Source organism: Echinops telfairi, unplaced genomic scaffold (genome assembly GCF_000313985.2).
Source record: "Echinops telfairi isolate 266 unplaced genomic scaffold, ASM31398v2 ScPeMD7_3;HRSCAF=10, whole genome shotgun sequence".
In the NCBI taxonomy this organism is placed as follows: domain Eukaryota; kingdom Metazoa; phylum Chordata; class Mammalia; order Afrosoricida; family Tenrecidae; genus Echinops; species Echinops telfairi.
In genome coordinates this window covers 3,893,316-3,914,224 of record NW_022103899.1, presented here as the reverse complement: position 1 = coordinate 3,914,224, position 20,909 = coordinate 3,893,316, and the positions used below count along the sequence as shown (strand labels likewise).

Sequence of the window (20,909 nt, the reverse complement as noted above, 5' to 3'; positions counted from 1 at the left end):
CCCCCCCCCCAAGAATCATGGAAACAGCAGTTGAAAATTACACTGGTTTTTGAGTGGAAAGGTTTATCACCACCTAGTGGTAGAATCCTTACTTCTTGTTTCCATTATTTCATTAATTTTTAGTAAGATTCCATCTAAAATCAAACAAACTTTGGAAAAAATTTAAAGGTTTAGAGTAGCAATTTTCTTAATATTTTTTATTAACTTTTTGCCCGATGTAGGATAAAAAAGTTCAACCAATCTTGTAAAAAAAATATTTTTGAGTTGAATGTTTTGTATTTTAATCATTTATTGGGGGCTCATACAACTCTTATCACAATCCATACCCAAAGCCCATCTGTAGGAAACTGGGCATCCCCTTATGAAAGTGTCGTGGGGAGGAGACGAGCCAGTCAGGGTGCAGTGTAGCAATGATGAAACATACAACTTTCCTCTAGTTCCTAAATTCTTGCCCCACTTCTCCCCCCCACTATCATGATCCCAATTCTACCTGACAAATCTGGCTAGACCAGACGATGCACATGGGTACAGATAGGAACTGGAAACATAGGGAATCCAGGGCAGATAATCCCTTCAGGACCAATGGTGAGAGTGGCGATACTGGGAGGGTGGAGGGAGGGTGGGGTGGAAAGGGGGAACCGATTACAAGGATCTACATATAACCTCCTCCCTGGGGCACGGACAACAGAAAAGTGGGTGAAGGCGGACATTGGGCAGTGTAAGATATGACAAAATAATAGTAGTTTATAAATTATCAAGAGTTCATGAGGGAATGGGGCTGGGAGGGGAAAAATGAGGAGGTGATGCCAGGGGCTTAAGTGGAGAGCAAATGTTTTGAGAATGATGAGGACAATGAATGTACAAATGTGCTTTGCACAACTGATGTACGTATGGATTGTGATAAGAGTTGTATGAGCCCCCAATAAAATGATTTAAAAAAAAAGAAAGAAAACAGATTCAACTAAAAAAAATCATGCCTTACAACTGAAAAAAATTTGGAAAGAATCTTCTTTCCTAAAAGGTAATTCCTTAGAACATTAGCATCACTAGTAGTAGTCCTCCAAAAACATGTCACAGGTCAGATGAAATTGGAACCAGTGCATAGTGTAGCCCTCTCTTGGATTCATGATATCCATGAACATACTAACAGCTCTGAGGCATTCCAAGGTCAAGAATCCTATGTAACAATATAAACTGAACACTTTCTAAATGTATTTGGCCATGAGAACTTTTTTCACAAGGAACATTCAACCACACATCACAAGGCACTGGTATTTCAAAAGAATATAGTTTGGGAGAGGGTGTTCTAGACGTAGCACCTTTTACATCTGTTTTGAGCTCCTGTAAACTACCCACACAGAACTGGAGTCAATGATTTACAAGCACGTTTTGATTAGGTTTTATTTTAAATGTTATTATCTGAACCATATATTTGAGAATTTAATGAGCACGACTGTTTATCAACCCGTCCCTTTTTATTTAAAAAAAATTTTTTTTCAACCCGTCCCTTTTTAAATAGCTGTGTACCTTATAAAAAATGTAGTATACTCACTGAACGGCTTAATAACTGACACAGACATATCCATGTGTCATGTTCTTATGCTCCAGGTGCCTTTGAGAAGGAAAGGTGTCGATGAAAACATAAGACACTGGCTTGTACTGGAGATCCCCTTGCAGAGGGGTCTCGGGGAGGAGGCGAGCCAGTCAGGGTGCGATGTAGCAACGATGAGAAATACAACTTTCCTCTAGTTCCTAAAGGTTTCCTCCCCGCTCCCACTACCATGACTCGAATTCTATCTTGCAAGTCTGGTTGGACCAGAGGAGGTACACTGGTACAGATAGGAACTGAAAATACAGGGAATCCAGGATGGATGAGCCCTACAGGACCAGTGGTGTGAGTGGAGTAACAGGGAGGGTAAAGGGAGAGTGGGTAGGAAAGAGGGAACCGATTACAAGGAACTGTGTGTGACCTCCTCCCTGGGGGACAGACAACCGAAAGGTGGGTGAGGGGAGACGTCGGACAGGGCAAGATATGACAAAATACCCATTTATAAACTATAGAGGGCTCATGAGGGAGGGGGGAGCGGGGAGGGAGGGGAAAAATGAGGACCTAATGTCGGGGGTTTAAGTGGAGAGAAAATGTTTTGAGAAATGATGTACAAATGCGCTTTACACAATTGATGTGTGTATGGATTGGGATAACAGTTGTATGAGCCCCTAATAAAATGTTAAAAAAAAAAAAAGACACTGGCTTGCTAGATGTTTTTCCGCAGGTTCTAGAATTTCTTCGTTTTAAGGAATACAAGACTCTCACTTTTAGTTTGAGGGATCAACTTCCAAATAGGACAGTAACACAACTAAATGACTGAGATGAAACTTAAATGCACAGTGATGGCTCGTTGAGGTCACAGGGAAAGAGAACGTAAAACAGTAGACTGCACCGAAAAATCAGAGTTTTGTAGGTAAGAAGGGAGATGTCATGCAAGGGTCTTTGGAACTTCTAAGAGGGGCTTGAGGGAAGAAAGCTGTAGGAGGAACTTCATGGGGAAATCATAACTGTTTGGTGAACCAGGCCGATACATGCAGGAGAAATTGGAGTATTTAATCTCAACAGCAAACTCAGTGTATATGATAGCTACCATGCGAGAGATGCAACTTCTATGAGCCCAGAGAAAAACGTAAGACTAATGGGTGGAAACTGAACACAATTAGATTTTACCTCAATTATGAGGGCTAACCAAAAATGCAAAGACTCTGGTAGAAAAACCAGTGTTCCTCTCAGGTCACTTTGCTTTTGCATTGTTTAATGACCGGGAGGGAATGTTCCTGAGGTACTGGAAAGCATGACTTGGGTGACAGAGCTAGGTAACTTTTAAGACCAATTAAATTTCCGCCTGTGAAAATTACTGTGTGCGCAGACAGTGTGTGCCAAATAAATACTAATTAATCTCTTGCCTCAAAATTTAGGTTTTGATTTTTAAAGAAAATTTACTTTCATTTAAGTATGTCCTTTGGTCCAAAGAAAGGGACTTGGTTCAATTATTGTTAAGTTGTACCTGACAAGACAGGTATGATAATTTTTACTGGAATTTACTAAAATTCCAGTAAAATTACTGATCCAAAGAACTGAATTTTTTTAATGGTAAGATAAGATGGAACTGCTCTGTTTCATGAATTTAATCTTTTGATTATTTAACACAAAATGCGCTAGGCATGGGGCAATGAAGTGATGGTTCTTTTTTAAAATATATATAAAGTTTTATTTTTTATATACTTTCAATTGTCTCGCTACAACACACTTTTATTTCCTGCAAAATATTCCACCAATGCAAAGAAAGTGATGTTTTAACAATAGTACACTACCACAAATACCTTTTTATTTGGTAAGGTGCCAAGAGCTTGATTTAGATGTGATATTTCAATGAATACTGTTCACCGCAAGAGCTGGTAAGAAATCTTAAAATAGAGGGAAACTGGGTTTCTAATGAAAACTTTGCTCTTTAATTGAGAAATGGTTACACCTTGTATCGTAGTATGTCTTGAAAATTGTTTACATGTTTATTTTTGGAGTATTTTATTTCTGTATTTATAAGAGAAAGATGTCTATGGGCAAAGCTGTTATCATTTAGTTAAACTTGTTATCAGCCATAACTTTGATAGTAAGTCTTTTGACTCTGCTCTTAGGGTATGTGTAATTAATATGCACGCATAGACTGAGCGCAATTACCATATTTTATTGACTCTAAGATGCAACGGATTTAAAGCAGCACCTTTAATTTATGTGCACTACGAAAGGGAAAAGGTGGCCAGTTACACGATGACACACAATTTCCAATATCAGAAGCAGTGAAATGCAAAAGCAGGCGCATCTCAAAATCAAGAAAATCTGTCACTTAGTCAAATTCTAAACACTACTTATTTTTTCTTATTTTTCAGCTTTCACATAAATAAGGCATGACTTAGTTCAGCAAAAAAAAATTTTATTTCTGCTACATATAACAGCATATTGGTCTATGAAACAACTATAAATTTTAGCATTAATGTGTGGATTAAAAAAAACAATACATGTCAGCAATCCCTGACCCCAGACAAAACAATGCTGTGCACAGACTCTCGGGTTATATGAAAAAAAGCTGTCACTGTCCCCAGGGAGTGCGTCCAGTCACATTCTCAGTCAGTCAGCTGAGGGCTATGTCATTATCTAGTCTCTGTTCTGCAGAAAGAACACAACACAAGCATGAAAATCATCACCTGGAAGGAAACAGCTCTTGTGCACAGTATTCCTAACATTTCCTAAGGGTTCCTTTAGTTCACTGTACCGGAAGTTACCTGCTTTCTCAATCAGAAATGCTCCCAAATAAGCAAAACCAAACGGACTTAGACAAGGGTCCACGCAGGCACTGAATTGCTGGAGGAAGGACACTGTGAGTTACTACAACATCAGAATGCTCTGGAATGTCAAACTTGGACTTTCCTCAAATGGGGAGAGAAATGTATTTGTACACTGGCCTACCTCCATGAAAACTTTCCCATTTCAAAATGTTACTCTCCAACCAGTTTCTTTCTTCTCCTATCCCGCAGGAGCGCCTTCCTTTACTCCTAGGCTCAGTCTTCAGAAACTAAGAGGAAAGACTCTTCCAAGAACACAGCAGTGATCCAAAGCACGTTCAAACTGGCAAAGTCTTTCATGTGATGTTATGCCATCTTAATGCCAGATACATAGTTAGCATAGCAACAGGAGCAAGAATCTCCTGACGGAGCCCCTGGTAAACCGAAGAGCTGCGGCTAGGAAACATTCAAAACCAGTCTTGCAATTTTCAGAAAACCCAAACTCATTGCCATTGTGCTTTGTCAGCCGCACAGAAACCCTACAGGATTGGGAGGACCTGCCCGTGGGTCTTACTGGCTGTCATTCTTTACAGGGGCAGAAAGCCTCCTCTGGGGCCACTGGTGGTTTCCAACTGCCGACCTTGCACAGTCAGCAGTCCAGCGTTTAACTTCTACTTTTTCTTACCCACAGTACACCCAAATCACCACTTTACACTACTAATATGACCTCACCCTATGCTGGCCCTGAGCAACAGGCCAATCGTGGGAAAGTACCACATTTATATTTTCATGTCTGGCCATGCCAAAGAACGTGGAATTCCTAACAGAGTGAATGGAGAAGGCACATCCTTTTTCAGGGGGAGGAGGAGTTATTAACATTTTCAGTTCTCGTAGCACCATCTGGCCATGAGGCGGCCTTCTGTCACGCTGTTACACACTGCGGACTCTGACAGAGAAGAACCCCCACAATGTTCTAGCTGTAATCCTCACGGACACAAACCCTGCAGCTGTCTCTGTGGAGCAGCAGGGGGGTTTGATCCACTGACCTGTGGCTATCGGCCGAGCAATAACCATGGCACCAGTGCTCCCTTTTTGCGTGTCAGTAATCTCTGAGTTTCTGACCATTTGAACTGCAGTACTTTGGATGAGATGACAAAGTCAGTGCTTTCTCGGACATTACCGATGAAAATGTTTGATCGTGAAACCTGCAAAGCTTGGTTAACTTCACAGGGAACTTTGTTGACCCCTTCTCTCTCAAGAACCCTATAAAAATTGGGCCTGAAAAAGTGGAGAGATCAGCCCAAACAGAGCCAGAGCTGGAAGTCCAACCCACTAGTTTTTAAAAATTTTTTCCATGTAAAGAATCACTAATTTTTTTCCACATAAAGAATCCCTCAATTACTGTCATTTATACATTTTTTTTGCTACTAAAAGACAATGATTGTCCCCTTTTAAGGACAGACATTCTTTGAATACAACCAATAATTAATTCTTAATCCATAACTCTGGAAAATTCAGAGACCGGAATAAACACTCTTTGGGGGTTATTTTAGAGTACAATTTCTCCAAATAGAGTTGAGTTCTTAACTATTTGTAGACACCAAAAGACTGCTTTACTAAACAAAATATTTTATATTTCCCCCCTCTGGGAGCTTACTATTTCTAGGATTAAATGACTAAACAATATATGAGAGAGACTTCCATCACTAATAAAACATTTCTAAATTGGAAGACTTTACACTGGCCCCAAGGGACACTTCTCTGGAGGAGGAATAATCATAATCCCCTGACTTGCTTCCTTGGAGAAGAGGGCCGTCAGTGTCACGGCCTGAGCCAGTCTACTCTGACAGTGGTCAGCTCGAACACTGATCAAGAGACAGAGAGCTGGAGACAAGGCAGAGGCGTTCATGCATCCTTTCAAAGCGAGCTGAAAGGGCTGCCAACTGCTGCCATTTGATTCGTGGTGAACCTGGGAAGGTGGTATGTGGGGACAAACGCTCAGCTTCCCTTGAAACCCAGAATTAGTTTAGAAAATAAAAAGTAGAGTTGCACATTTTTAACTTTAAAGAATGTTTCCCCAAACCACAGTAATACAAACTGTCACACACAAAAAAAGAAATTAAAAATTAGAATTTTAAGAACCAGTATGAGAAATTCAGATGGCTGGGTATATCACCCTATATAGTAGATAGCAAACACTTTGGTCAGGTTCCAAAAACCCCTCTATGTTTTATACACATATCCGTGCATGAGAAACTTTCTGAAGGGATTTTCAGCGCCAAACTCACCAACACCAGTCTAGACACTGCCAACACTTAGATCAATGGTCTGACTGTGATAGATCACCACTGGTCAGCTTACTAGTGAGAAGCCAACATGCTCTTCAGGACTGTTAGAAATTACCTCAACTCATACAGGCAAAAATTCTGCAAGTACAAAAATATTTAGACATATCTTCAAGTTAAAGCTTATGCAAGCACGGTGTATACTGTCCAATCCTCAATGAAGAAGACATTCTCAAAACCAAAACCAAAATGTTTTAGTCTCATTTTGTAATTGAAAGGATTTTATTTTATAGAAGGGTAAAAACACATATGCAGTATGTGGTAAAAAGATTTCTTAGTTTAATTCAAGAAAAGACCAAACAATATGTATTAAAAAATTAACTGGGGCTGCAGCTCTATCAGCCGAGTTTCAGTCCCCCGGGTTTTTAATGAACCAGGAGAGCCCTAAGCAGTGAGCTATCAGCGAGTACCGGTGTGCCTGTGCACCCCTCCTGCCCACACTGCTCAGCCCGGGCTTTCTTGCTTAGCCAAAGGACTTACCTCGGGAATCAGTACGTTCTTTGCCGTTTGTTAGATTCTTCTCGTGGGGAATCCGCCAGCATCACTTTGAGCCGGACCCCATTCAGGATCTTCCCGTGTAAAGTCGTAATGGCATCATTAGCGCTGACTCGATCTGCGTACTTGGCATACCCCACGTTTTTCCCTGACACGAGGTAAACTTCGATCAGGTTCCCAAAACGGCTGAAACAAAGTAGAGAACCAACAGAAACTGATAAACACGGATGACCAGGCCTAGAACTTGGGGTACATTCTGGGCTCCTTTTTCACTCCTCTTTCCATGTCCAGCTGCCAATTCATGCCAATCTTCTTCCCGCCCCCACCCCCAATAAATTTATTATTTTTTAAAAAGCCAAATGCTTGCATTGTCCAGAAAATTGTAACAGGTTTATTTACAAATCGGTCAATGTCAATCTTCTTGAACATCTCCTCCATCCCTCCCTTCTCGCACGCACGCAGCCGTCTTCCTTCACCAGGCCGCCATCAGGCTTTCCTTCATGGCTCTTAAGACCTCCTTCACTATGCCCCGACTTCTAGCCTTTTCGCTCCCAAATCCCGTATCCAGTCTTCTAGGACTGGCCTTTCTAAAGCACAAATCTAACCCTGTATTCCCGTAATAACCCCCTCAGCAGCTCCCCAGGGCCTCCCGGGGAAAGGACAAACTCCTACAACAGCTTTGGAGCCTTTCTCGATGGGGTCCATTCTCACAATGGTGTGCGCGTCTCAATACTTTAATAGCTTCCTCTGCTTCTCCCCCGGAGATTGTGTTCTTCAGATCTCCTAGTACACATTGCTTCTTTCAGGAAGCCTTCTCAGCGTTTCCTAGTGAGGTGCCCTTCCCAAGTACTCCCCAGACTCTCTGGGGCAGTTCGACTGGGTGCTGAAGGGTCGCTGTGCATTGGCATCAACTCCATGGCATTGGGTAAGGGCTAGGTGCCTTACCATAGCACCAATCTCACCAAATTGCGATTTCCTGTTTGTCTCCCACATGAAATCAACGGTAAGGAGGGCAATGGCTATAATCTCCTGCTTATGTTGTGTTTATTTACTTAAGTGTCCTTAGTATTTGACATAGTGCCTGGCACAGACAAGTTCAGGATATGAATTAGTTAAATAAAGGCCAAAATGCTAGAACCACTCCCTGACCATTTTTACAGCACCTCAATAAATGTCCGATCTAACTTTTTAACTCACTGCCATTGTTGGACAGCAAAAGTGAAAAAAATCAAATAAGAAAAGTTAGGGAAATAGTTACATCAAAAACAAGGAAATGAACAAGAACCTTCTTCCCCTCTTTCTTACTTATTAGATATATATTTTTTCTCATCTATTATATATTTCCTGTAGTCAAACCATTGCTTATTTAATGCAATTATAAAATTCTTAAAGACAGTACCTATCCCCTACAACATCCAAAGACTGCTAGGAAAAGAGAAGATATTTAGTAAATTACATTAAGGATGTTCAGTTGAATTACATATAACTCCAAAGGTAAAGGTATGTGAGAAAAATTCAAGTGGAAACACAGGCAAATGCAGATGTTATCTATCAAGGCACATCACTTGCCCACCCCAGGCATATAACTTATTACAACAGTTTCAAAACAAAAAGTAACAGTCATTGCTGTGTGGAGACTTAAGATGCGTACCTGATCAAACAAGAAGCAAATGATAATAAATGTTTTAAGCTGCTACAAGCAAGGGGATTTTTAAATCACAGGCTAAGCTCTACTTGATAGGAAGTGAACATAGGGAGTTTCAAGACTGAGAATGCTTAAGTAACTGGTTCAAATAAATGATACCATCAAGCAGGGCTTTATGGAAGAAAAATCTTACCAGAATATATCCTCTAGTACGTCTAAGGGTAAAGGGTGAGGATTGAAGACAATAAAAAGCCTTTCTTTCACAGTGGTTTCAGGAGGGGCTTTTTTCTTGCAAGATGGAAGTACAACATCTGTTTGGATTTGAGGCAATTGTGATCCAGAACTTCCACCAAATTGCTGTGGAAACATTGGGTGGAGCAATGGAAAAAGAAAAACCACAGTTTAGGGTGTTGTAGCAACTGAAACAGAGGACAATTATCTAGGTACGGCAACTATATATACACACATGCATTGGTATCATGGTGATACCGTTCATCCTAGTGCTGAACATTTTCTTATCTAGATAATTAGCAAGGGTCACTTTTTCACACTACCAATGTCGATGACAGTGGAATTCCTGGCTGCTTACCAGAAACTGCTGCTGACTCGGGTTATTCCACACCATCGATGCCAGCTGGGCCGCTACCATCTGCGTCGCCATTTTTCTAAGGAGACTGGAGATAATGACTGATAATTGACAGAAAACTAGAAATATTCAGTTGCTTAACATGAATTTTTTCTGTGTGACTTCCTTACCTGAGAGGCCAATTGTTTTCTATTTTTAATTTTTCACGTCACAAACATGTCCGTTCAAAGCTTGGCTTTGAACGCTCCTGGAATGGTACTTACTCTGTAGCATTGCTCCCATCGTCAACGAAGGAAACACCGATGCGATTTCCAGGAGGGTACTGAAAGCCATGTAACTTGTATTTTGCATAAATAGCTGATGCTACATTAAAATACTGAACCACCCCATGACCTGCAGGGAAGTAGAAAATACACATGGTTTAAAAGGACGCTGGTGGCTTTCCTAAGGCTTGTGTTGTCGAGTAGATTACAACTCATAGCAACCCTGTCAAATGTCCCAGAAAAAAAAAGTTCTGTTACATATGGATTCAACAGCTGAGTTCTTAGAAATTTAGGTGGAAATCTGAACTTGATATACTAAGGAAAATGAGATCATTTGTCTATGTACTGTCCAATAATTTCATTTTAGGAAACTGGCTTTTCTAGGACACTTATTGATTTACCTATGCATCGGTACTTCTAACATTTTTAGTTTTGGGGATCTATTTTGAAATTCAAAGTCACAATGCTTAAAAACAGATGGAGTAAGGTCATAAGAGTTAATGGGCTTAATCAATTAACTAGATCAAGTGGCTGATATAAAGCCTAGGTTCTATTAAGAGCCGGGAAGAAGTAGTGAGAAGGGCATCTGGAGGCTTGCAATGAAAGGAGGATTTCATTGAAGAAAGTAAAGTTTAAACAAAAGGACGCGGGGCTGGGAAGAAACCCTAAGGGCTCAATAGCTTTGCCCAGCGTTAATCAATACAGCTGAGGCCGAGGCCTGATGGATCTTTGTGGAGCGGCTGGAAATAAGGAACGCTCTCTCTACATACACTGAAGTACATAACCACATAAAGAGATGGTGTTCTAGAGGGTTGGTTGCTAAAGCATCACCGTGTCTGAAAGACTCTAAAACAGTGTTTTAGGCAGTGAACAGACACAGAAAACTCTTGTCATATTACTTATCCGACAACACCCACCACCCCCCCCTGAAAAAAAGTGGCATTGGGGAGAAGTCATTTATCATGTTACCATAATTTGAGTAGGGATCTCGTTGAACTTCACAATACTCCAGTCCCGGTATTATATCAAAAATGCTGAAAAGCTGCTCTTCTGTGAAAGGGACCCTTGAGACAACCGACAAGCGTTTGGAGATGGCTTCCTGGCCTCTGCTGTCATTCTTTTCAAAACCTGAGAACTCAGATTGTTGTTCTGCAACAATACGTAAAATGATAAATCTTCAAGTGTCTACACATTCAAGAATTCACGTAACATTTTAGGAACTAAGAAGTAAGATGAACTTTTACGAAGTCTGTCACAATGAACACAGACACTGCAGTTTGTCTGTGCTCTGGGTGAGCAGAGGAGGCCTGGTGGTGTGGTGGGTTACGCTTTGGGCTGCTAACCTCAAGGTTAGCAGATCAGAACTACTAGCCGCTCCTCGGAAGAAGGAAAGACCAGGCTTTCTACTCCCCTAAGGAGTTAGTTGTGGAAGCCCACAGGGACAGCTCTACCGGGTCCTACAGGGTCACTGGATCAGAATCGACTTGCTGGTGGTGAGCTAGTCTTGGGGAGAAGCACCACCCAAAGAGATGAAGGGCCAACTAGATAGCCTCTCCTCGCCCGCTCCTGTCCAACACTGCCACACACGAGCAAATGCCCAGGCGAACTTCACAGGAAGAAGGTCTGCGTTACAAAGCTGCACAATACGACAAGCATCGCAGCTGAAAGCAAGCTTGCCAAAATATGCTAAGCTCTCTCCACAGACTACATGTTTCATCATGCATTTCTCCCTTGTAGTTTCTTAACGACACTTGTCATTGATCTTCCTTCTCTAGCCCTCATTTTACAGCAGTAATGGTTTCGGGATAAAACTTTAGAACTCATACAGAGCGAGAGGCAGGGGCACAATTTAATATTTATATAATTACACACAGACAAAATATAATAGAAAATAAGTTCAATTTAGGTGTCAAATGGTATGAATATTAAGAATCATCACCAACTTCCAAAGAAAAACAACTATATTTAAAATATTCACTATGTGATGGAAGGATCGTTTTTCAAAAAACAATTCAGACTGCATGTATTACTTAAATTACTAAAGTAATGGGCGTCCACTTACCAAATGGAAACATATTGACTCTCGGCTCATGCACCAGAGACTCTTGCCTCATACTATTGTAATGATCTTGTTCAGAAGATTCAGACGCTTTATTCTTAGGTTCAGCCAAGATAGCCTTAAAGCCTGGGGGGTGACACACAGGGACAGAGAGGAGGGAAGAATCCGTGAATCCACACTTCAGGGGATTGCTGGTGCTTCACTCAGCATGACAGCAGTACATAACAAAATTTAAGCCACAGCCATCTCCGAATTCTTTGCTTTCTGGAAGATGGCGAAGTATAAAGAAGCAGCAACAAGTACCCCAAATTATGGGTCAATGTAGTCACAAAAGATGGACAATTCTATGCTATCCTTCAAACCGCCCCTACAACAGATGACACCACCATACACTCTCCCTGGCTCAGCATCAAGACCCTACAGGGCTTCTTCACATCCAACCTGCTCTCAAGATGCTGCCTTTTAAAATGCATTACAATAGCCCTTTAACAGGGTCCCTTGCCTCTGGATTCCAGGCTCTTAATCCGGGGTCTCAGGTGGGATGGTTCCGTGCACTGCTTTTGAAACTTAGACAAAAAGCTAAAGCATTGACACACACACACACACACACAACACGAGTATTGAATATTTTAAAATTTATTGTTGGTACAGTATAGCACGGTTGAAACACACAACTTTCCTCTAGTTCTTTAATGCTTCCTCCCCACACCCTCCCCCCCATCATGACCTCAATTCTACCTCACAAATTTGACTAGACCAGAGGATGCACACTGCTACAGATAAGAGCTCGCAACACAGGGAATCCAGGACAGATAAACCCCTTAGGACCAATAATGAGAATAGAGATACCAGGAGGGTAAGGAGGTGGGGCAAGAAGGGGGGAACCTATCACAATGATCTACATATAACCCCTTCCTAGGGGGATGGACAACAGAAAAGTGGGTGAAGGGAGACAGCGGTTGGTGTAAGACACGGGAAAAAATTTTCAAGGGTTTATGAGGGAGGGAAAGTAGGGGAGGGGGCAAATGAGGGGGGCTGATATCAAGGGAAAGAAAGAAAATGTAGAAAGCAGGAAGAAAATGTTTTGAGGATGATGATGGCAGCATATGTACAAATGTAGTTGACACAATGGATGTACGTAAGGATTGTGATAAAAGCTATAAGAGCCCCCAATAAAAAGATTTAAAAAATTATTTATTGTGTAAATATGTAACAAAATATTTGCCATTTCAATCTTAAGTTCAGTGACATTGCATACATTATGTTATACAACTATTACCAGTATGTCTCCAAATCTTCCCATCACCCTAACAGAAGCTCGGTGGCACATGGTTAATTTTTTTGAGGGATATGGTTTATAGCTTTCATCATCATAGTATTCACTGCCTCTAAAAAGGATATAATCAAGCAGCTGGGATTATGGATTATGGAAATCCATGACTGAGAAAATTACCAGACCAACTGCTCAAAAACAGTTTTTATTATTGTTCTTTTAAAAAAGTAATATAGAAAGGATTTCTAAGGTGGACTGGGCTTGAATCTAGTTCCAGCATACAACCAGATTTGTTCCTTTTCTAAGTTTCTTTACAGGAAGACGATGCCTTCCTCAGGTTGTTACCTTCATGGTACTAAGGGCAGGCGGTCCTCGACCTGGTTCTGTGCCTTAGCAAGCACCTTCGGCACTGCCTGCGTGTCCACACCAGGTACAAGGTGCGCCTCCTTCTAGTGCAGGCCTTTCTACCTGTTCCTCATCGCTGATAGACACTACACTCTTTTGGATATTTTTTTCAAGTGGCAACTTTTCTTGAGTCTACTACAAATGGCAGTATCTGTGATGAAGGGTCTATGGTAATACAGATCAATAATCCAGAGAACACACATCCAGATACTTGAAGGGATGGAAACACAATAAGGTATGTGCTGTGCTTTCAAAAGAGGCTTAAATTTTTATTTTGTTTTGTTTTGTGTTTTTAATCATTTTATTGGGGGGTCTTACAGCTCTTCTACCAATCCATTCATCCATTGTGTCAAGCTTATTTGTATATATGTTGCCAGTATCCTTTACAAAACATTTTCTTTCTTTCTACTTATCATTCTTTGTCTTCTGGCTTACTAGGTCTAACCTATTTAATATAGCTTTAAATCCCCTAAAGGGTAGACTGGTCATATAGTCCATCTACTTAACACATTGATAAGTATACCATAGGTACTTAATTAAGTGCTAACTGAATCAAATAAAACTGAAAGGATCTGGGGGAAACGTTTGGTATGAACTTTAAAAGTATCTAAGAATTCTACTGATTAATAGTAACTATTCCTGACATGTGGAGACTTTGCAAATCCCACCCAACCCACTAATATAATTATGCTACAGCTCGCCCTCCAACGGTCAAGATAACCAGAAAAATGACAGTAAAGAACATTCTGCATAACTTTAAACAACCTTTTTATTCTTCATTATGTATACTTTTAATAGCAGAAGAGCCAATTAATGTCACTCTATCTTAAAAGTAACCCAATGTATATTTAATTACCTATACCAACAAATCTTGTTAATCCTATCCTTAACCTAAATGTTTATTATTACACTTAGTTCAATTTAGGGTTTAGGTCAAATATGAACAAATACTGTAAAACCCTTTTATTTTTATGTCAACCATAGATATGTATTTAAAGGAGTAAATCAATCTTTTTATAATGGTCACATGTTCTAAAATACTTAAGAAAAAAAAAGCCACTTATAAAAGATAACCAAAGCATGACAGGTAATACAGCCGTTCACATTTCTCTTCAACAGATTGTCTCAATGAGTGCTAAAGAGACCATAGAACCCAAACAACTTGCATCTTAAGGTTATACATATGTAACCCACCCCCTGCAGATGAGTTGTCAGTAAAAGTGAGTTATTACAATCAGCTATTCAGAATAATCAGAATTTTTTTAAAAAGGCATTGGCAACGTTAACCAAACACATCCTTACTTCGATCACAGTTTTCTATTGCTTGGGCAGCTTGTGATGGTTTTAAGTATCGTACATAGCCCAAACCTTTACTTTCTCCAGTGACTTTATTCTTAATAATGCTGCAATACTCGATATCTCCATATACCTATGAAGTAAGATAAAGAATTTGAGAGATAAAATTAATAATCAAATAGATTCTTTAAGAAGTAACTTAAAATGTATGTTTAGGGTGCCTCTTATTTGCAAAGAATGTAGAATTACAATTCAAAGCCACTTAAACTCAAAATGGTACAAACTAATGAGGCACTAACAGGCAAAAAAACCCATAATGATGATGTAATTTAACACCCGCCCTCAACAAACTCAAACTCACTGCTATCAACTCCGTTCTGACTCACAGCCACCCTACAGGGCAGGGAAGAACTGCCTCTGTGGGTTTCCAAGGCTGTAAGGAGCCCTGCTGGGATAGTGGTTACACATTGGGCTGCGATCCATCCCCATGATCCGTAGTTCGAAAACACCAGCTGCTCCTCGGGAGAAATCCTGGGCTTTCTACCTCCATAAATAGTTCCCATCTCAGCAACCCACAGGGGCTCCCTATGAGCCAGCATGAACTTGAAGGCAGTGAGTTTGTTTTTATATCACCACATACAAAAACCAATACCTAAAAAGAAAGTTAACCTATCTTTAAATTTCACTTGCTATGATATTGCTATGGGTTGCTAAGCTAAGTATTTAAGGTTCTAAAAAGAGCTACTTGATAATTAATAATCCACCCTCAATTTAATGACCTAATTCAAAAATCCTTCTTTCAGATATCAATAACCCTAACCGTATCCCAGATCGCAGCGGACCACACGCTATGATTACCTTAAATTTTTCTCGTAGGTCTTCTTCTGAATAGGACTTTGGAATCATAACAAAGATTCTCGTAAGTTCTTCATCTTCAACATCTCGATGACTCCCGGATGACCTGGACTGAGCTATGAAAACCTAAGGAACAAAGACCAAGAAACGAGGTGGGGAAAAATCAGCCACCAGGTTTCCTATTCCTTAAGTATACCTATGTCATGATTACACCAGGGGGCTTTCAAAATTGTGGAAAAATGGAATTACGAGAGAACGAAAATTTCCCACGAACTTTCTGAAGCCCTCTAGTGCGTGATTCATGGTAAAGTGCAATATGATAGTCTTCTTTTTCTCCGTGACTTTAAAAGTAATACCAGTTTCTACACTGTTTTGTTATCTTTTCCAAATGTATTTCTACTTTTTTGTTTTTATTTAGCAGAAGCAATAGTCAGGAAATCTAAGTATAAAATCTAACCTTAATTAACTCATTAGGGCTGTCAGACAGCAATTCTACTCTCATAAGTCATTAGTCTTGGCTGTGTGATCATGAGATGTTGATGGGATCAGGTATCAGGCATCAGAACAAAAAAATAAAATCATTTTGAATGAGGGGGAGGATGGAGTAGAGACCCAAAGCCCATCTGTAGCCAATTGGACATCCTCTTACAGAAGGGTCACAAGGACGAGATGAGCCAGCCAGTATAGCACTGATACAACATACAACTTTCCTCTAATTCTTTATTGATTTCTTCCCACCCCTCCCCCATTATCATGACCTCAATTCTACCTTACCAATCTGGCTAGACCAGAGCATGTACACTGGTATAGACAAACACTCCAACACAGGGAATCCAGGACAGATAAACCCCTCAGGACCAATAATGAGAGTAGCAATACCATGAGGGGAAGGGGAAGGTGGGAACCGATCACAATGATCTATATATAACCCCCTCCCTCAAGGGGACGGACAACAGAAAAGTGGGTGAAGGGAAGACAGTGGTCAGTGTAAGACATGAAAAAAAAAAAGATAAATTATCAAGGAGGTTGGGGGAAGGGGAAATGAGGAGCTGATATAAAGGGCTCAAGTAGAAAGAAAATGTTTAGAACATTATGATGGTGACATTTATGTACAAATGTGCTTGACAGAATGGATATATGTATGGATTATGATAACTGTAGAACCCCCTCCCCAATAAAATGAATTAAAAAAAAAAAGAAAAAAATTAGTCTTGGAAGCTCACAGGTGGCAATTCGACCCTAATCATAGGATTGCTGTGAGTCAGAATTCACTAGATGGCGGTAAGGTGGTCTTTTTTTGGGGGGGGGCGGGGGAGGAGAGCATATATGTAATAAATATCTGTATATAAAAAATATACGTGTATACAAAGTATCTAATTGGGGTGTGGTTCCTAACTCTACTTCATAGCGAGCACCTTGATCTTTACTAGATACTTTTTCGGTGTCAATGCCATGATTTACCTCGTGTCGACTATCCACTCCACAGAAGTACATCTCTACTTGGACTGGCTGGTCTGCCCAAGACATCTGAGCTCTCTTATTCCTCTCGAGAGAAAACGAGGAAGTGAAAGGCTTCACATCTCCTTTTAATTTGTAAACTCCTTGTTACTGCCATTTCTTGATTCTCAGAGCAGTTTCGGCGTTCACACCTGGCCTTCCACTGGGCCCCTCCCCACTGCTGAGCTTTTAAAAACCTTCTAGCCCTCAGACTACCCTCACTCGGGGCCTCTGGAAGGAAAAGACTTCTGCTTCCCTGTCTCCCTTTCTCCGAGGGGTTTCACTTCAGATGGGTTAGATTCCAGGACACCCATGGGGCATGGGCTGTGATGTTGGCTTGTCTGGCAGGTCACCGGGCCCAGCCACCTGGCTCTCCTCAAAAGGAGCAGCTGCGCTGGCTGGTTCCTCTCTGCGCCCTCTCTTTCCACGTGCTCTGTGGCCCATTTGACTTCGGTCTTAGCTCTGGTGCCAAGCTTGCCCATTTACTTTTCTTTCTAAAAATCAGTTACGCTGGCAAATGCTTTGTTGTTTGTTTTCTTCACAGTGAATGAGAAACGTGCGGTCCCCAAGGCTGTGAATCTTAAATGCAGAGTGTGAAGTGCGTCTTAAGTCCATCCCAGTGCAAGCACGCCCCAGATGGAGCGAGCACAGTCCCAGCAGTCCAAAGGAGTCCCTGTAGCCCAGTCCCGTCCCCAACTCGAGTTTCCACGCTTCCGACTTTCATCAGTACGGAGCAAAGGAATTCTTCCTTGCTGCCTGCCCCCCCCACCCCCCACCCCATTAGCTGTAGGAGTCTCGACTATAAATGATTCTTCTCCAGCCTTTAAAGTTCTAAGGTAGGCAGTTTTTGGTGTGGGGGAGGAAGTGGAGGGTGTAAGGGTTACAAAGAAGCCTGCATATTGGAGTTCTGGTGGCCAAGCCTGTTTGAGAGGCCTTTAAAAAGTTCATGGAAAGGAATTAAAAATTAATATCAACTTTCCACAAACTTTTTGAAGGCCCCTTATATATGTGAGAGGCATTGGTAAATGGGGAGCAAAAAGCAAAATGGAGGCTTTTATTTGGAAAGGGGTTAAACTAAATATTCAATTAAACTACACCGTTGACTGCAAAAGTAACTGTGGCTACTATGTTAGCAGAAAGGGCTGTATTTTGGGGGTCCAACCTGAGTTGCCTCAGGTCTCAGAATGTGAGTATAAGAAGATGGCAACCAGAAAGTTTATCTAGAAGTGCCAATAATAAACGATCAATATGGAAATCCGTGTGATCAATATGGAAAGACATAAGGAAGGGGAGACATTATGGGGAAACAAAGGAGCCAAAGGTAAGAATTGTTATCAGAGATTGAGATCATACGTTTATAAATTTCATAAGAGTGGAATGCTTCAAATATGTGACAAAGCAGACAGCGTTCAGTTGGTACATATACACATAATCAAGACATGTATAATTAACCTCCTAATGGAAGATTTCCAGTTCAGATTTTAGGTTCGAAGTCTATGGGCTCTAGACGAGAGAGCCTCTCAGCAAGCTACAACTAATCAAAATCCCCAACTCACTGCTATGGAGTTGAGGCTGACTCATCATGACGAGCCTACAGGCCAGGGCAGCAGGGTCCCGTGGGTCTCTGAGACTAACTCTCCACGAGTGAAGCCCTTCTTCCTCCCTCAGAGAAGCCGGCGCTTTCAATGCCGACCTTGTGGACCGCAGCCTAATGTACAACCCCTCTGCCACTAGGACTGTAACGAACTTTCTGTTTTTGAAGTTTACCGCTTCTCTCCAGAAAACATAGCTCGTCCACAGTATGATTCTTATTGGACAATCTCTTCCGGAAGTACCAGAGTCCTATGTGCCTGGTAGACCCTTTGGGATTTTGCAAAAGCAAAATACATGAGGCACAACCACTCTAAAGCGAAATTAACTTAATTAGAGATACTAAACACACTACTCTGGTTGTGGGAGAAGAAAGCATGAGCTGCGACTGCTTGCTGAAGCCCCTATCGAGAGACTGCAGAGAAACAATTCTCGGGCTGAACTCGAGTGCCCCAAAAGGTCAAACAAACGTACACTTGAGTTCTCTTTGGGAATAAACACTTTCATTTCTTGGTTGCTAAAAGGAAGGGCGCCTGCTAGTGTTGGGACTTTCTCTCGTGAATACTTCATCGAGGAAAAAGGTCATCTTTGGGGCTGCCCATCTGGCCTCTGGGGTCATGTTCCTCAGAAGTGTCAAAGTCCTCTCCACCAACCTGTGGCAGCCATGCCTGCCAAGGGAGATGAAAGCTAGACTCCGGCCCCTGCTTTTGTATCATCCTTGAACTAAGAATTGTTTTCCCGTTTTAAAACGGTTATGAAAATCAAAGAAGAACACGGGACAAGAGATTGGATCTGGCCTGTCACAGAAGAAGCTTGTCAACTTCTGATTTAGCCTATAAAGCACCCGCACCTTGATTGTCCCCTTAAATGAGTCCATATTAATATTCTTCTCAACTCTGCACTGAATAGAAAAAAGGGAAAGGAAAAAAAAAAGACGATGCTGTTGGGTAGAAATGCTTTTGCAGAAGCCCCCAATAACGTAACACACTAACTCTTTCTAGGGGTAGGTGAAGGGCGCAGTTTAGGCAAGTATCAGTCTCCCTGAACATAAGGAATGACATCGTGGCTGATACGGACCAATCGCAGGGATCTATCCAGAGCTCAGCTTGTGCTGGGAATTGTGCTAAAAGTGTAGGTTATCTCAAATAAGCCTCCAAATGGCCTTGGGGCCTTGTTTTATTTGACAGAAGATTAAGTGTGCAAACTAAGAAACGACACCAGGGCGAACCTAAGGGTGCAAAGAATCGTTCGAGAATACCAAAGGCACCCCAGCACAATGATTTCACTCGTAGGGCGGTTTCCTATGATCTCTTTTCCAGACAAAGTGGCCGTGACCAGGGAGTGTCCAGCACCAAATGGACGCTATCAACGCCGTCACACACGGAGGTTACTGCAGTGTGAGCAACATGAAGCAGTTGTAATCACCTGCCCAACCGTATTTCATGCACTTTTTTTTTTTTGCCAATTTCTGAGATAACGCCCCTATCGAGGTGGTTCTCCGTCCTTTTAGCAAAAGTTGTGAAGTCTCCTAACTAGCTAAGGCAAAGCAGGGCCATCCATGTTTACGCACGACTATGGGGGCATCGGCGGGAAGACCACCAGAAAAGCGTGACGGCAGGGGAGGGGGCCGGGGGCTCTGAGCTGCTCCGTTAGCCAGTGGAGGAAAGTACGGGGAGGTCCGGCTTTGCAGCCGGAGGCCAGGGGTGGATAGTCTCGCGCCCCCCTGCACCCCTATCCCCGCATGGCCTCGCGGGAGAGGGTCCTGAGAAACCTCTCCCCATAGCCATTCCCCGCCCTGCCCCTCCCTCCCCTGGGAATGCTACACACTGCTGGTCCGCCCTGGGGGTCCGGGGGTCCCACGTTCTTGGAGCCCCTTCTCCCACCGTCTCCTCCGGACACAACCTCGGCGGAGGGGTGGCCCCAGGGTCCTCCCCGAGACCCCCAGCCGCGGGCGCCCGCACCTTGATGGGCTTGGTGTCGTTGGGGCTGAGGCACTGGCCGTGCATCTCCTCCATGGCCCTGCAGGCCTGCGAGCTGCGCGCAAACTTGACGAAGGCGATGCCCTTGGACTCCTTGGTGTGCTTGTCGCGCACCACCCAGATGTCCTGGATCTCGCCGAAGGGCGAGAAGCGCTCCCGGAGCACGGACTCGGGCGTGTACTTGCTGATCACCAGGAAGATGCGACTGTTGGGCGGCTCGTCCAGGCTGTTGACGCCCGGCCGGAAGCCCCCGCCGCTCACACAGCCGCCGGCTTCGTCCATAGCGCCCGGG

The 20,909-nt window shown here is 42.3% G+C and overlaps 1 protein-coding gene across 3 annotated transcripts in view; it reads right to left on the bottom strand.

Moving 5' to 3' along the window:
* The window catches only part of RBM45 (RNA binding motif protein 45), a 27,973-nt gene extending 7,074 nt beyond the window's left edge, over positions 1 to 20,899 (bottom strand). For 2 of the 3 annotated variants that reach the window (XM_045295702.1, XM_045295696.1), the window contains exons 1-9: positions 20,600 to 20,899; positions 15,555 to 15,677; positions 14,703 to 14,829; positions 11,726 to 11,848; positions 10,633 to 10,812; positions 9,664 to 9,793; positions 9,404 to 9,488; positions 9,008 to 9,171; positions 7,155 to 7,355 (exon numbers count right to left, since the gene is read on the bottom strand). In XM_045295702.1, coding sequence (XP_045151637.1) covers positions 7,163 to 7,355; positions 9,008 to 9,171; positions 9,404 to 9,488; positions 9,664 to 9,793; positions 10,633 to 10,812; positions 11,726 to 11,848; positions 14,703 to 14,829; positions 15,555 to 15,677; positions 20,600 to 20,899 — 1,425 coding nt within the window. In that variant the 3' untranslated portion in view covers positions 7,155 to 7,162. Of the gene's footprint in view, positions 1 to 3,963; positions 4,214 to 7,154; positions 7,356 to 9,007; positions 9,172 to 9,403; positions 9,489 to 9,663; positions 9,794 to 10,632; positions 10,813 to 11,725; positions 11,849 to 14,702; positions 14,830 to 15,554; positions 15,678 to 20,599 lie in introns of those variants that run through there. The other variant, XM_004701453.4, reaches the window with a different exon arrangement.
* Between the last annotated feature and the right edge of the window lie 10 nt (positions 20,900 to 20,909).